The sequence below is a fragment of the Marmota flaviventris genome, chromosome 4, assembly GCF_047511675.1.
Source record: "Marmota flaviventris isolate mMarFla1 chromosome 4, mMarFla1.hap1, whole genome shotgun sequence".
Taxonomy (NCBI): domain Eukaryota; kingdom Metazoa; phylum Chordata; class Mammalia; order Rodentia; family Sciuridae; genus Marmota; species Marmota flaviventris.
In genome coordinates, this window is record NC_092501.1 from 151,824,544 (window position 1) to 151,842,035 (window position 17,492).

The 17,492-nt window shown below is 41.0% G+C and overlaps 1 protein-coding gene across 1 annotated transcript in view; it reads left to right on the forward strand.

The window, feature by feature from the left end:
• Gpc6 (glypican 6) overlaps positions 1-17,492 on the forward strand; it is a 1,056,528-nt gene that overhangs the window by 1,025,477 nt on the left and 13,559 nt on the right. The window contains exon 7 of the mRNA XM_027938906.2: positions 4,772-4,908. Coding sequence (XP_027794707.1) covers positions 4,772-4,908 — 137 coding nt within the window. The remainder of the gene's footprint in view (positions 1-4,771; positions 4,909-17,492) is intronic.

Consider the following 17,492-nt stretch of genomic DNA (forward strand, 5'->3'; position numbering starts at 1 on the left):
AATTTCCAAGTCTACGTTTGAACCTGAATCTCACTCCATCATTTACTAGATTTGTGACAAGTTTTTGAGCCTCCCTGAGCCCCTGTTTCTCAATTGCATGAAGAGTATAATGACAATATTCTAGCACAGAGGTGTAAAGATTGACCAAGTGTCCCAGCTCAATGACAGCTCATGGTTAGCCCTACTGCTGCGGATCAATGATGACCCTACACCTTAAACTCACCCAGTGAGGCTCTTAAAAGTCACAGGCCTTGACAACAGTGTCTTATTTCTTTCTCAGCTTCATTATCTTTAACTTTTTCAAACTATACTAAAGTGGCCAAAAATATCAGTAAAATTTAATACATCCATAAACCACTTGCATAAACTCAATAATAGTTGAGGGGTTTTCTGTTTTCAGGCAAGACACAATGACATTCTATCCCTAGATATCTCAGCATGAATCTCCTGCAAGTAATAGCAATCTCCTACATGACCACAACATCAAGATCATGCTTAAGAAAATTAACAGTAATTCAGCAGCGCCAACTGCTCTCTGTTCTATATTCCCAATCTCCCGGTTATTTCAAAACTCAGAGCTGTGTGGCTGCTTCCAAATCCAGGACTCAGTGAAGGTCTTACACTTGGCATTTGATTGTTGTGTTTTTAGTTTCTTTTCACCCAGAACAGTCTTTCTGCCTCTGTTGATTTATTTATTTACTTGGGCCCTTTTGAAGAATGGAGCCAGTTGTCTTATGTAATGTCTCATTCATTGGTGTGTCTGATCATTTATTTAGGATATTACTGATTTGTTCCTCTATCCTTAGTATTTCCTGTAAACTAGACAGGAAGTAAGTAATTTGATGAGATTCAAGTAAAGTATTTGGGCACAATTATTTTTTATGTGAAATAGTGAGATAAGAGTGGCATTAGCAGTCACTCTGCCTTGTCAACTTCTTCCTTCTTTGTCTAATTGTACAGTGTGTAGGGTTAGGTACAAGAAGGGTGCCACTGTCTTCCCATAGAGCATTTTCATGGACCTTTCTGATGGGATTTAAATGGAGCATATACATCTCTACTGAAGTCAGTTGTAGAAATTGTCAGAAATAAGAAGGAACTCCACATAAATCCTAAAGGAGGGCTCAGGTTTTCCCTGTGAACTCCAACAGTATATATTTGGATCAGATTTCATAGCATAGGTGGAAAAATTTAACACTTAGGTCTTAATAACATCAGTAATACAACAGCATAGCTCATATACTACTGGACTAACAGTAAATAACATTAGCAAGTACTGTTGAGAGTTCCTTCATCCTAGAATAGTTCATTGGTGAAGCAGACAAAGAAACATTATTATAAATTTTGTATTTGATCCCGTTTGTCTCTACCACATTTTTGTGTTGTTAATGAATTAGGGCTCATTGTTATTGTCGGCAATATAGTTGTACCAAGAGTGCTGCTTAATCTAAAGCTCAGCTCACAGTTGTGTGCAGTTAAGTTCCCAGGAAAAACAAAACAAAACTCAGGTCTGGAGCTACAGTACAGCAGTTACATAGATTGTTCAGAAATTTTAAAAAAAATACGTAAAACAAGAAAATATTTCTAAACAATGTGAGGATCGAAAAACTTTCCTGATACTGAAAAATAAGCTGCAATCATTCAGACATGCTTGGGAATCAAAGGCATGTTCTATTGCAGTGGCTAATAGCATCCATTTGTTCAGCTGTCTGCCTCAGCATCACAGTCTGGAGGTGAATTGGCCAGCTTCCCTGCAGAATGTTAAAACAGCATTTACATTTCTCACTGCTCCTTTGCTGTTATCTCCTTCAATTGAACATTGAAAACGCACAGCTACCAAAATGCCAGAGCGAACATGTCCTGATTCTAAAATGTGCTGCAGTGAAAAATTACAGAAGACCACTCTCCCATCCTTACGAGGGGCTCCCCACACGGCCAGGTATGTGTCCCCTTCTCCTTCCAGCCCTTTTGGAATGAAGATCACATGTTATTGTGATCCCCAGCTATTTAGTGTTAGTGATATCATCTATGACCTTGTAACGGAAGGGGACAATTAAAACCATTATCTCAGTTGACATTTATTAAGCACCTACTGTGTGCCAGGACACATGTGATGAACGCTTGCCAGTTTTTAGCACTGAAAATTCAGCATCCTGGAATTCCCCAAGTCCCAGACAACCTGGGATGGTTGGTTACTCGACCCTTTGCTAGGCACTGATAGAAGACAAATTGCAACCTTAATTCCCACCATCAAGAAGCACCAGGCTAAGAGAATTGGCAAAGTAAGGCAACCATCAGCTTGGAGAGATGAGTACCTGGATTGTCGGCAGCGCCCCATGCCGTGCAGATAGTTGAGTAAATCTAGCAGGGTGCCAGAGAATGCACTTTGGAGGAGACAATGCCTGAGCTTGATTTAAAGAATGAGCAGCACAACAGTCACAGTGAAATTTTACACTATGAAAAGAGGAGATGCCTGGGGACAGACAGCAGGCCGCTGCATTCTGTCTGAGTCTCAGTATCCATATATCTGGTTTAGATCCCACAGCGTGAAGGTAGGATTTTTAATGTGGAATAAGCAAAAGGGAGAATATTCATTTTCACTGGGCTTTAATATGACACAGAATAAAACTGACAGTGTTTCAGTCCCAAAGATGGTGACTGTTTTCTGAACAACAAATAAATCTGTAATACCTATTTCCCCCCCCAGGGGTTTGTGTTAAAAAGAGTGGAAATGAGTGGCTTGGGGTGGTGGCCCTTATTAGAGATTAGGGACCCCAAAGTAGACACCATGAAGAACAAATAAAATGCAAGGAAGTGTTTTTGTTGTTGTTGTTGTTGTTTTTTAGCATTTTTTAATTTTGAAAGAAATTCAAACTTACAAAAAACTTGCATTTTAAGACTAAATTGCTTTATAGACTCTTCATTCAGATTAATCAATTATTAAAAGTTTGCCCCATTAACTTTCTCTCTCCTTTACACATATATGTATTTACCATTACTGAACTATTACAAAGCAAGTTGTGAAAATCCTGCTCTTTTAACTCTAAATACTCCTGCATGTATCTCCTAAGAATGGTACATTTTCCTATATTACCTACCCAGTGTGATCTGAGAACTGGGAAATTTAGCAAATGACAATATTATTATCCGAGAGTCAGTGTACAGATTTTGCCTCCTATCTCAGTAATGTCCATTACGGCCATTTTTTTCTGACGTAGTATTCCAATCCAGGCTTGTGTGTCCCATTTGGACACGGTGGCTCTTGTTCTTAATCTGAAAGAGCTCTTTCTTCAGTGTTTCTTTTGTCCTTTGTGAGTGACATTTTGGAATAGAGTCCGGCTGTTCTTTACAATGTCCCTTGGTCTGGGTTTGTCTGATGTGTCCTTATGATTAGATCCATATGAATTTTGGCTGCCTAAGTGATGTCTTTCTTGGCACATCACATCAGGTGGTACACGGTATCAATTTGTCCCATTACTCTGATCACTTGGTGAGGGTACATCCTATGCCAAGTTTTTGCACTGTAAAACCACCAGCTTTCCTTTTGTAATTAATGTGTAATCTGTGGGAGCTGCTTTGGGAATGTGTAAATATGCTCATCAAATGTTTAGCCAGGGTTCTTTGCATCTGTATGAGTCTTCTAGGGATGCCCTAATAGTATCACAAACTGCGTGGCTTGAAAGGACAGAAAGTTATTGTCTCACAGCTCTGGGGGACAGCAGTCTGAAATGAAGGTGCCAGCAGGGTTGGTTCCTTCTGAGGTTGTGAGGGAAGGGTCTGTCTCAGGCCACTCTCCTTAGCTGGTAAAGAGCCATCTTCTTCCTATGTCTTCACATCATCCTCTCTCTATGACCATCTCTGTGTCCAGATTTCCCCTTTGCATAAAGATGCCAAATTGAGTTAGGGGACACCTTAATGTTTAGCTTTCACTTCTTTACTTCTGTAAAGACCCTGTCTCAAAATCAACTCGCATTCTGAGGTACTCTGAGTCCAAGAATACCAATCTGTGGGACACAATTCAACCCATAACTGGTATACTGTATCTCTCCATGGACTTTCCCAGTGTTTGCCCAGACAGAACAGGAAATCATGAACCTCAATGTTCATTATGAAACCCAAATGGCATTGACTCCTGTCCCTGTTTTCCACAAGTCAGTACTGGGCCTGAAATCACCCAAGATGTCAGTACTGAGCTTCTTCTGCCATCCATCTTCAGGGCTGGGCACTGTACACTCACTGGTATTTAGAATGACTTTCTCTTCTGTGCTGGAGACTTTGAAGTGGGTTTGGTTTGCTGTTCACCAGGCAAGTATGGGCTACGTGAGCCTGTCAGTGCACTAGAGCAGAGGTCACCAGCAGCTGAATTCTTGACGGTATTTATTTCTTGCAGAAACAAGTAGTCCATTAGGGAAAGTGGCTTGTCTCTTGGAATGTTGTTTTGGAGCATGTATCTGACATCCAGGCAAATGAATTCTGAAGCATATACTCAGGGTGTTTGCAATAGAGACTCCAGGCAGGGACGAGGGACCCGAAGGTGGGTGAGATGCTTCCAAAGAGTGGAAGGTCAGAAAAGAGGAAGAAACAAAGAGTCAGTTACCTGAGAACTCTGTGCTAGGAGATGAAGGAAGATGGGGTGGGGCACGTTCCCTGCAGTTTGAGGTGTCTTTCTCTTCAAAATGCTAGTTCTGTGACCTTCACCTGCATTACATCCTCGTGTTGGAATGAGCAAAGCCTTAGAAAGACATTCACTGGCTTCCCTTGGTTTCTTGATCAGGTCACAGACATAAAAGAGAAATTGAAGCTCTCTAAAAAGGTCTGGTCGGCTTTACCCTACGCCATCTGCAAGGACGAGCGCGTGACAGCGGGCACTTCCAACGAGGAGGAGTGCTGGAATGGCCACAGCAAAGCCAGGTGAGGAGACGCGACATCCGATTGGGGCACCACACACCTCCCCTGGAAGACTCCTGGCACAACTCCACAGACCTGTTTATGCAAAAAGCAAAGGAAGGTAGAAGGACACTGTCACTCAGCAACAGTTGTTGAGAATGACAGGTTTGATGGGCACCTGGGAGCACTTACTCTCAAGGTGCCATTAAGCTTGGAATCCTTGCCCTGGATGCCTCGCCAAGGGATGAGGGCAGAAGGATGGTGACAGGTGCCAGGTTACACATAGCCTGAGAGCACAAAGAGCCCTTTTGTGTTCACTTAATGACTTTAAGATAGCAGAGCTATTTTTATCCATAGTTAAATTTACAGAGCCACTTTTACTCTTTTTTCCCCCATCGGGAGTTAAGCAGGAAATGAAAATTCAACTGGAATATTTATTTATTATTTATTTATTTGCACCCTTGGAGAAAAAATAAATCCAAGTGTTTATTGAAAAGATTTTTTTTAAATAGCCAGGGATAACTAGGCAAAAGATTTAATAGGCCCCGTGTCTTGGGGAGTTCCCTCCAAACCTCCCCAGCACCTCCTGATAAGAGATGGTTCTGTTTCCATCTTCCTGTCCTGCTAATCCTGGCTATGACCACTTCATAAGGAACTGCTGCATGTGTTGGTTCGTCTCAGAAATGGGCGTGGCCTGGGTTCTCACAGGGTGGAGAAGTTGGATGGGGAACTGGCTGGGAGTCCGCAGACAGAACCAGAGGAGGGGGATCTGCCAGAGCCCAGCTGCAGGTGAGTGAAGCAGCTGGTAAACTGGACTCAAGAAACCTTTGGGGGTTTAACAGCAGATGGAGAAGCCAAGAGGGGACTCTATTCTGGGGCCTCTTGGGCAGTTTCAAATGTTTGAAGCAGCTGGGCTCCTAAGGGAACAAGAAGGTACGTTTGGGAACCTTCATGGAAGGTAAGCTGGAGCAAAAGCAGGGCGAGGGTAGGTGTCATTTCCACACTGCCGCCTGGTGCTTTTCAGCATCCATTGGTAATGGTGTTATTAACCACAGCAGGAAGAGCTTAGTTAGCCAGGTGAAACCACCACAGCTACAGAAAGAACTGTGACCATTTCAGGTTGCCCAAAATACCACTATCCAAATCTTGGATCACAGGAGTACAGAAGGAAATTCCTGATATTAAGAATGTGCCATTCAAAAATGTTGAATATTGCAGTGTCTGGCCATTTAAGGAGACCTCTGGCCACACTCCAGCTGTGAATGGACGGCTCTGAATGTCTTTTCTCAGTGGCTCTACAGAAAGCCTGGAAAGGAGCAGGTGACCTGATGAGCAAGTGCTGGATTTTTCCAGCTGCTCTGTTGCCCCTCTGCGTTTACCGTTCAGCCCTGGCTAAAATGAAGGCTGTGTTTTGAACTGCATTCACACAGTCATGCATGTTGCTGGATCTTAGCACATATGTGGTTTCTTACAAAAGGAAATAATCATGATTGTGGATAGTGGGAGTGACTAAACACCATCAAGAGAATGAGTGGGAGCAAAGACCATTGAAGAAGAGCGACAGATCACCTTACCTCTTAAATAATCAGCTGCTAAATACCCCCTCCCCAGGTTCAGTGAACAAATGAAATGGATCCTTATCTCTAGAAAAGACTGAGTGGGTTTACATCATTCATTCAGCTCCTCAATACATCAGCAATATTATGAAGTGAGACACTACCTATAAGATTATAAGATGCAGGTACTATAAAATGGTAGTGGGATCAGTGTGTGAAAAGGCACAGTAACTGGAGAGAGGACAGGGGTCCGGGAGGTCCAGGAGAAAGAAGACAGAGATCCAGCACCATACCACTGAATTGCAGGTTTCGGAGAAGACCATATAGGAGGGTAAACACTTGAATCAGTACCCAAGAGCCACATTTTAATTTTATCCTGTGACCAACAAGAAACATTAGAGGATTTTATACAGTGGAGGAAATGACTAAAGTTTAATGCAATAAAGTCACTTGCAGAAATATTCCAGAATTTAACCCAATACACTGTCCCTTTCATTATGCAATAAGTATATTATTTAAAAAGATGAGGCTGTCAAATATTTGTGACTCAAATTGTGTTCCCCTTGAAAAATTATAATTTTATGCTTCCTTTTAGTTCCTATTTTTATTCTTCTGCTGAAAGGAAGTCTTAATATTACAACTTTATATTGACTAGCAGAGTAAATAGATAGCCAATGAAGACTTGTTGAATTAAATTTAGCTGAAGTTTTCTTCTCTTGCAAATAATTGATCTAGAAGCACACGAGATAAGTTTCTCAATTAAAGAAATTCTACTGAACTGTTTTGAAAGTTGAAGAATCCATCTGATCATGAGAGGTTAATCAATGGGTGCTAAGTTACTATTAGAAGAAATAGATTCTGGTATGTTCTTGCACAAAAAGGTTACTGTAAATATCAAAATGTATTATGTTTCTAAAAAGCTAGAAGTAAGGATTTTGAATACTTTCACCATAAAGAAATGAGGAGAAAGATATGCTTACCCTGATTTGAACATTATATGTTTCCAAACATCACATGGGACCCCATAAAGAATGCACAACTTTTATGTATCAATTAAAAAATAATAGCAAAGAATCCGTTGTAATGCAGATCATTACATTTTCCCCTGCTTTTGAAGTATAGATTTTAAAATGACAGACATTTTTAAATGTTTATGAATAGTTGTAAAACAAAGAAAAATGAAGTAAGAAAGGTTATTCTTATCACCTGAGTTAAATGAAAGAAATAGAAACTTTATTTTTTTTAAAAAAAAATCTATCGACACATTCATGGATATGGACCAGAGTCATCTCTAAGGATTGATGGAGTGTCATGTCTGGAGTTTATGCATGAGAACCTGTGTACTGAGGTCTCCCATGAGCCAGACAGTCTCCCTGTCTGTATGTTTCATCCATCAGACTCTCAGGCACATTCTCCATTTGTACCACTCCTACAGCCCTTTTTTTCTAAGTATTTGATCAGGCTTGTCTTCTGTCACCCATAGTTTCCCAATTATTTTTTGTATCCTCCTTCCCAGCTGTTTCACATATTTCCTTGATTCAGAAAGATACCTTTTGCAGATGCTAACGTTTCTGAAATCAAAATGACTCGTATAGTGGATATGTCCATTTATTCTAGTGATTACCTTATTTTCCCAGAAAGCTATGATTAAATTAATGGTACCTGCTGAAATTGAGGATGACTTGAAATATAACAGGAAACACATAGATGTGGTAGGGCTGAAACCAAAGGGTGGCTGAAAATAGTTTGTAAATTCTAGAACAATGCTGCTCAAACTTTGGTTTAAAATGTGGATTCTGATTCAGTAAGTATGGCAGGATGAATGTATGTCTGTGTCCCCTTAAAATTCTTATGTTGAAATCCTAACCCCCAGTGTGACGGTACTTTGGGAGGTTATCGGGTCATGAGAATGGAAGCCTTCTCTGTGTGATTAGTGCCTTTATAAAAAGAGTCAGGAGAAAGACGGTATCTCCTCCCCTCCTCCCCTGTGAAGACAGAACAAGAAGGTTGCCATCTGCAAAAACCAGGAAAAGAGATAGTACTAGACATGGAATCTGCCAACCCCTTAAATTTTGATTGCCCCAAACCCCAGAACCATGAGAAATAAGCGTGAATTGTTTAAGCCCTCCAGTCTCTGGTATTTTTGTAATAGAAGCCTGAACTGATGAAGACAAGAAGTTCTGGTGGGACCTGAGTAAGAATCTGCATTTTCAACAAATTCCCAAGTGATGCACTTATTGTTGGTCCAGGAACCACACTTTGAGTAACAGGCTCTGAGGCAGAGTTGCCAGAACTGGTACTTTAAAATACTAGATGAAAAATGGAACACACTTATACTTAAAAAAAAATCCACAGTGTATGTGAAATTCAAATTTAACTGGCAACCCTGTTTCATCTGGCAGCGCTACTCTCAGCTCCTATCGACATGTAAGATATTCCCTTTCTCAGTTCTCACACCAGCCTCCAGGAGCATGTCCCAGTTTTCTGTTTTCCCTTTGCCTTCACAGGTACTTTTGATGTTGGCTTTGGACTTTTCTTGTATTAAAAACAACAGCAATATAGGCAGGGAGGTCACATAGTTCAGTTGTGTGTCACCCACTGGGTAGAGGCAAGGTTGACATCATCTTGACTGAAAATTGCTTAGGCTTCACAAGTGCATCAAGAGAGAATTTAGGTTGGAAATATAGCAGAACCTTCACAATGCAGGGTAGAGTTCATACAGACTTCTGGTCTCAAATGGTCCATTGTGATGATGACTGGCAAGAATAACTTTTTATTCCTGAATCGTTGGTCAGTACTTGAGTCAATGACTATCTTAGTCAGCTCTAGATGCTATAACAAAAATACCATAGATACAGAGGCTTGAACAACAGAATTTCACTTCACACAGTTCCAGAGGCTGGGACGTTTAAGAGCAGGGTACCATCAAGGTTGGGTTCTGGTGAAGGACCTCTTCCTAAACATCCTGTAGATGGCCACCTTCTTCCCCATCCTCATAAGGTGGAAAGAGAGAGGTCTCTTCCCTTTCTCTTCCAAAGGTACTAATCCCATCACAGGGCCTCGAAACTCATGACTTTACCCAACCCTAATTATCTCCCAAAGACCCACCAAATAAATACCACCACACTGGAGATTCGGTGTTTACCACATTGATCTTGGGGCATGCAACATTTGTTTTGTAGCAATTGGGACTTATAATCACATCCCACTCATCAGAAGAGTTAATTCAGGATTTTCCTTAGAATTCACAGCAGCATCTGTCACCTGAGAAAGGCAGCATCAGACACATCTTCAGTGACCAGAAGGAAAGTGCGTTTGCAGGTGTAACTTCTACGTCTCCCATTTTCCACTGACCTAAGCAACATCTTAGAGGGAAATGGGAGAAGACACAGGAGCACTCTGACTCCACACAGACAAATAGGAACTGAAAGGAAGCTAGTAAGTTGCAGAGGAAAATCAATAATAATCTAGAAGCCAAAGGGAAAAAAATTAAAGACTCGTGGTGCAGGTTACAAATCTAGGCCTCCTAAAGTTCCGGGGTGAACCCAGAGACCCTAGGAAGACATTTGCAGCCATCAGTCATGCCTGAGAAGGGCGTTCTGGGCAGCCAGTGGCCAGAATGAGCTGTCTGTTCAGGAGCTAGAGAAGAATGATTAGGTAGGAGGCAGGAAAGCACAGACCTGCAAGGAAATAAAACTTTTATATGGTTAGCAGCTACAGGCTAGAACTCTGCCAGGCAGTAGCAGAAGAAAACACTGAGTGCCTATGACTTTCACATAGACTCTGCCCTTTTGGCTCATAGGCAGATTTTTGCTATTTCAGGACACACCATATTAAACTACAGCATCTATAGCTTCCTTTAGGATTGTTTTCTCTTTATCAGGACCCTTTTTCTAAACTCATAGGGATTAAAAAGGAAAGGAGAATATGGGAGACATGAGACCAGAAGAATGCAAACCAGTCTGGGAGTGGCGCCCCATAGACACAGGGTTATCTGATAGGATGTAAATGAGCTGAGGGTTTTCAGGGTCTTTGAGTCAATCATTTCTGGACTCTTCCCTCTCCCCCATGGAACTGGCAAAATGACTAGGATTTTGCTTCCTGCAGGCCAGTGTTTAGCTGTCAATGTGTCCTCTCTTTCAAACGCCTTCTGGAAGGAGGCGATCAAGGAGCTGGCTGAAGGACAAGGATTAATTGGACCCTTTGGAGACATGGCTTTTGTAGGGAGCCTCTGCTGTATTTTTAGGTACCTGATCCTCACAGAAATAGTGCATCCCCAAGGAACTCCTTCCCAAGGCCAAGAAGTACACACAGTAAATTATAAGGTGGAGGAACAGCAATGAAATCTAGAAAATAGATCAGTCACTCTCACCAGCCGCTGTGTGGATTGACTAACCAAAGAAAATAGCAAGTTCAGACTGGATAAGTCTGAGCAGATGGAAGGAAGGCGAAATGATGCATGGTGATGAGAAATCTGTCAAGACAGTGACTCGGCAGGTCTGGCAGGACAATATTGTTTTAGTATGATGGCAGAGTATGTCTCAAAGCACTCTAGCTGTATTTAAAACCGCAAAATATTCAATACATGCCCAGCCAGGCAAACACGTTGGGAAGGTGGGAATTCTGTCTAAGAAAAGAACTGGCAACTGTCAAACCCGGCATTCTAAAATGCTTTACTTCCCCCTTCCCCTGGCATATCTGGGGAGGGAAGGATCCATGGATTCTTCCTGACTGTCCGGGGTAAGGAGAAGAAGTTGCATGAACCTATTACAAGTGATAAAAGATGTTGGACACAGTTGTCTACAAACAGGAGAAGGGAAGCTTAAGGCTAGTCCATAGCTAGGCACCCCTGAAAACTGGCTCACGGGTCTTTTTCTCTGTCTGCTCTGTAGTTTGCTGACTTCAGTTTTACCAACAAACGATGGGTTTGGGGAACCTTCTGCCAATGAGTCAAGCAGCCAAGTCAAAGAATTTAGCTTCTTCTCACTGCTGCAACTGTGGAGCTGTGGGTTCTCCAAGACCTCCCAAGACGTTCCCTGCCTCCATGCTCCAGTTGGAGAATAGCCACTACAAATCATTCTCTGTACATGAATTCAGGCTTTAAAACCCCCGGATGCTGCTGCTGACAGCTGCTCCTAAGGACCCAGTTTGGTATTGAAGGAAGCCATGTTTAACCACTTAATTTGCATAAGCACACATTAGATTTGCATAGTGAAGAACAAAATAACGTGGTTTGGTGACTTGCCCATGGTCACACTGCCCTAAGAGATCTGTCCTAAAGAGATCTCAGGTGTCCCAGGTCATTGTTGGTGAGCCTTTGACCACATCTTGGTGTCATTGCTCCTGGACCACCCATCTTCACAGTCTTCAGAATCTGTAAAGCCATTTAAAGCAAAAGCTCACAGTGTGCTTTAAGTAATACCACTTTCCAGCCAGGAAAACTGGAAAGGGGTAAAAAGTAATCTATATCACAAACTTTTATAAAAAGTTATACTTAAATCTTTTATTTTCTTTAATCATGGTAAAGCACACCAAACATAAAATCTGCCATTTTAACCACTTGGTCAGTGCACAGTTCATTGATAATAAGTACGTTTACATTGTGCAAGTTTCACTGTCCTCCATCCACACAAGCTTTTCCTCCTCCCACACCAAGCCTTGTACCCAGTGAACATGAATTCCCCACCCTTCTGCCCCAGGCCCTGGCACTCACAGGTCTAATCTCTATCTCTATGATTCTGACTATTGTAAGTATCTCATCCTAATAGAACCATATAATATTTGTCTTTTGTGCCTGATTTATTTCACTTAGCCTAATATCCTCAAGATGTAGCCATGCCATACCACACGTGTTTCCTTCCTTTATAAGGCTGAATAATATTCCCCTGTATATAAATACCACATTTCCATTATATCCATCCATCCACCGATGAACTCTCGGGATATGGCACTTTGGGGCTATTATGAGTAATTCCACTGTGAACAGAGGTGTCCAAACATGTGCTCCACTCCTTTCTTTCAATACTTTCAGGTATATGCCCAGAGGTGGAATCACTACCACACAGAGTAGTTCTATTTTCAGTATTTTGAGGAACCAAAACCATGCTAATGGCCACAGAGGCTGCGCCATTTTCTATTTCCAGCAGCTGTGTTCCTGGTTCTTGTTTCTCCACCTCCTTGCCAAGGGTGGTTATTTTTTGTCTGCTGTTTTAAATAATAGCTATCCTAATGTGTGTGAAGCATAAAACTTAGATTTTAAGTAAACTTCTGAAAGAGGTCACAGCACCATAAGGTTTACAATTCTTTATTTGAGACCCTTGAGACCATGTGTGTTTCCAGAATTCAGAATTTTTTAAATTTTAGAAGATTACCACAGTGAATATGCTGTATATTATGTAATATTCCCAGTGGGGTCTGGACCTACAACCTGCAAAACCTACATTAATATTTCTGTAGCCAAATGTATTAATATTGCAGTAAGTGGGATAAATGAGGACTATAACTAGCCTCATTTCATATTTGATGAAGTTTTGCTAACAAGTGGATTATTTTTAAAAACACACTTGGTTTTTTGAATTTTGGAACTGAACAAAAGGAATTCTGGATCTATATTAGCATTATATTAGGATGACTCTTAAACCTGCTGAAGATGAGTGAATATGTAACTTAGAACAAGAAATTGCTACAGAGACTTGTATTGAATGGAGCTCATTTGCACCAACAAACAGTTGAAATTGCTCACACCTCACTCTTCTGATTATGCTCAGATACATTTTCAGGCACCTGAAAACAAACCTAAGCCAGCAGCTAGGCAGCTTGTTTCACCCCTTTTCTACCTCAGCCCCCACTTGGATTCATGTCAACCCCACTGGGCACCTCTAAGCTAACCTTCCCTTCTAGTGCCTCCCATCTCATACTTGTACCTTCCAAATCCTAATCCTGAGAGTGTGTGTCCCTTTCCCTCCAAACTCAACTCTTTTTTCAGTATTTTGAAACAGAACAACTGCCAGTATGTGAAAAAGAAATAAGAAAAATCACCCCCTTCACAATAGCTTCAACAAATAAATAAATAGAATACCTGAGAATTAATCTAACCAAGGAGGTAAAAGATCTGTACTGTGAAAACTATAGAACACCAAAAAAAAAAAAAAAAAAAAGAAAGAAAAGAAATTGAAGAGGCCCTCAGAAATGGAAAGACCTTCCGTGTTCTTGGATAGGCAGAATGAATATAGTCAAAATAACCATACTATAAAAAGTAATATAGATATTCAATGCACTCCTCAACCGAATACCAATGACAGAACTAGACGAACAAACAGTCCTAAAATTCAATTGGAAGAAAAAGAAACCCAGAATAGCCACAGCGACTCTGAGCCAGAAAAGTGATGTAGGAGGCATCACAATACCTGACTTCAAAGTATACCACAGAGCTGTCGTAGCAAAAGCAGCATGGTATTGGCATCAAAACAGACGTGAAGACCAATGGAACAGAACACATAATAAAGAGACAAACTCACATACTTATCGCCATCCAATACTTGACAAAGTTGCCAAAAATATATTTTGGAGAAAAAGACAGCTTTTTTTTTAATAAATGGTGCTGGGAAAATTGTAAGGCAATATGTAGAAAAATAAATGAGATCCTATGTCTCATCCTGCACAAAACCCAAATCAAAATGGATCAAAGACTTAAGAATTAGACCAGAAATCTTGTAATTGCAGAAAAAAATATACAGTCTATATTTCATCATATAGGTACAGGCACCAACTTCTTCAACAAGACCCCTAAAGCTCAAGAAATAAAATCAAGAATCAATAAGTGGGATATTATCAGACTAAAACCTTCTGCACAGCAAAGGGAATGAAGAAAGAGCCTACGGAACTGGAGACAATCTTTGCCAGCCACACCCCTGACAGGGAACTAATATCCAGAACATAAAATGAACTCCAAAAACTCAATGCTAAAAAAAACCCAAGTAGTCCAATCAATAAATGGGCAAAAATAGCTAAACAGAAACTTCTCAAAAGAAGAAATACAAATGGCCAAGAAATATATGAAAAAAAAAATATTCGGCATCTCTAGCACTTAGGGAATGAAAGTCAAAACTATACTAAGATTTCATCTCACTCTAGTCAGATTGGTAGTGATCAAGAACATTAATAATAATAAATGCTGGTGAGGATGTGGGGGAAAAGGTACATTTGTACTTCATTTGTGGGACTGCGAATTAATGCAACCAGTCTGGAAAGCAGTGTGGAGTTTCCTCAAAAAACTAGGAATGGAGCCACCATAAGACCCAGCTATTTCACTCCTCAGTATTTATCCAAAAGAACTAAAATCAACATACCATAGTGGTACAGCCACAGCAATGTTTATAACAGCACAATTCACCATAGCTAAATCATGGAGTCAACCCAGATGCCTGTCAATAGATGAGTGGATTAAGAAAATGTGGTCTATATACACAGCGGAGTTTTGCTCAGCCATAAAGAAGAATGAACTGATGGCATTTGCTGATAAATGGATAGAAATGAAGAAAATCATGCTAAGTGAAATAAACCAAACTCAGACAAGCAAAGGTTGAATGTTTCCTGTCATATGTGGAAGCTAGAACAAAATAAGGGAAAGAAGACAGTGGGTGAGGGAAGAGGATAGCACAAAGATACAGGGAAGATTAGTGGAGTCGACGTAGGTGAATGAGAGAGGGAGGAAGGGAAAGGGGAAGATAAATGGAATGGATTTAACAAAATCATGCTATATTCATATATAAAGATACCAAAAGGAACTTCACTTTTATGTATTTGTAGAAGAAAGCAAGTTTAATAGAGTAGAGGAGGGAGAATAACAGGAGAGAGAAGGGGAAGAAAAGGAGGAGATGGAGCTTGAAATCATGTATGATTTTGTCAAAATGAATCCAGCCAGTTACTATGTATGATTACAATGCTCAAAAAAAAGAAAAAAGAAAAGAAAAAAAAAAAGGCAGAACAACTGCTGGCATGAACATGCTGATGAGAGACACTGATTGCTGACAAGTCGACATGCCCATCCTCCCACACCCCACATTCATATGTCAACAGATCTTTCTGGAAGCATTGGCTCAACCGTAAAGAGTCGTTGTCAGTGATGATAATGGAAAGTGCAGTGGGTGACCAGTGGAGAACTTCTGCAGGAATGAGTGTGTCTGACGTCTCTCAGGTGACAGAAGCTGTCAACTCTGCCATTGAGGGTCCTGGCGCAGAGCCTGCAGCCACCCACAAGATTGAATATGTCAGCCCCCCTGTCAAGTTCTTGCATGACTCTTCCTAATCAGCTATCATATTTGGATGTGATCAAAGAAGGCTACATTATTGATAGGAAATTAAATGGGGAAAAAAATGTAATTCTGCAAAACTGTCAAAGAGTGGGTTTCTAGCCATGTTCTTGTAAACAGAAGCCAGCCAAAATGAGGAGGCTGTGCTTGGCTGCTCTTGGATGCCAACCACTTGCCACATCATAGCATGAAGCATTGGCAGATGATGATGCCCCTGTTCAAGCTTCTGCAATTTTTCCTCCCTTCTGGGTTCTCCCTGTTCCAAGTAAATACGCATCCCGCCTTGGAGCCAGGGATGTCCATGACAAGATTCCCCTTGTATGTCTCCCAGAGATACGATGGCACAAGAAAAACAATGCCAACAAGTTGAAGAGATGAGCAGAAACTAATCAAAGGTAGAAGCTTGCGGGCTCAACAATGGGTCTATTCCTGCAGGACATGAGCTTTAAAGAAACCACACGTATCGGACAGCAGATGAATAGGCTCTTGAGACCCTGGTGCTCAGCTGGGCTTCCACAAACCTTTGCGGCTGCACAATGGCCATCCACAGATTTAGTTAGCCTCAGGACCTAGCTCTGGTGTGGCAAAATGGCCATTTTCTTTTTCAACTACTGTAGGCTAAAGTTTTGTATTATCTTTAAAGTCACCTTTTGAATACACCAAAAGGAAAAAAGGTTCTAGAGGGGACCAGGGCATTGTTACTTGTTTTTATGGTAAGTGGCTGAGCATCAGTAGGCACAGTTTGAGACTAGGTTTCCTTGGCAGTCTCTTATTGTTCTTGGATGTTCAGACTCCCAGGGGCAGCATTCTCATGCAAGGGATTGCAGTGAGCTGCTGATAAATGATGCTTGGCTTGCCGAGCTGTGCACACAGCATCTGAGAGAGACAAAGACTGTCTCTAACTCAGCCTAGATACAGCTGCAGGAACCATTGTCGAGAATGTAGAGGAAGAACAGCATCAACCATCACCTTACAACCCTCCCAATTCTTGTGTCTGCAGTGGATGGCCTGCACTTGCCACTATTATTCCAATGGACTTTCATAAATAGATAGAACTCCTAGAGCCTGGCACATATAATTGCATGTCAATAATTGTTGATCCAATGTCATACATTAGAAGTTATATCAGAAGGGCCATCTCAGAATCCAAGAAGATTTTATTTATATCAGCTATATTAAAAGCCACAACAGAAGTTTTGCTTTATGGCAAAAATAAAGAGTTATGGGTCCATGGCTTTTTAAAATTTCTATTAGGACATTTTTTTAGGGCAATAACAGTTGAAGCTTCATGGGAAAGAATTTACAGTGCACTCTGTGTGTTTTACTATTCATTATTTAGCGAACATTGTAAAATCAATTTTGTTCAAGATATGGATGAAAATATAGAGCTTTTCGGGTCACCTCTGATTTAAAATGGATAAAGCAATTCATACACAAGTACGTCATTCACAAGATCCAATACCTGAAAAATGGCTTAAGTATCAAAGTTTCTCTGTCAAAGGCTGAAGGACAGAGCCACCTGGGGTTATTATGTTATTGTCTCTATTTTTGTATATTTTGAAATCTTCTAAAATAAAAACATTATCAAAAAGAAAGGAAAAATGTGCCCCTTTTGGTGATGGGTCCCCTGCAGGTGTGTAGCTTTGTGACCTCAGAACTGAGGCTGGATTTCAGCACGGACCTGTTCCCTCAGCTCAGAGAAGTGGTGGTGCAATGCACAGAAGGCCCAGTTGAACTTTGC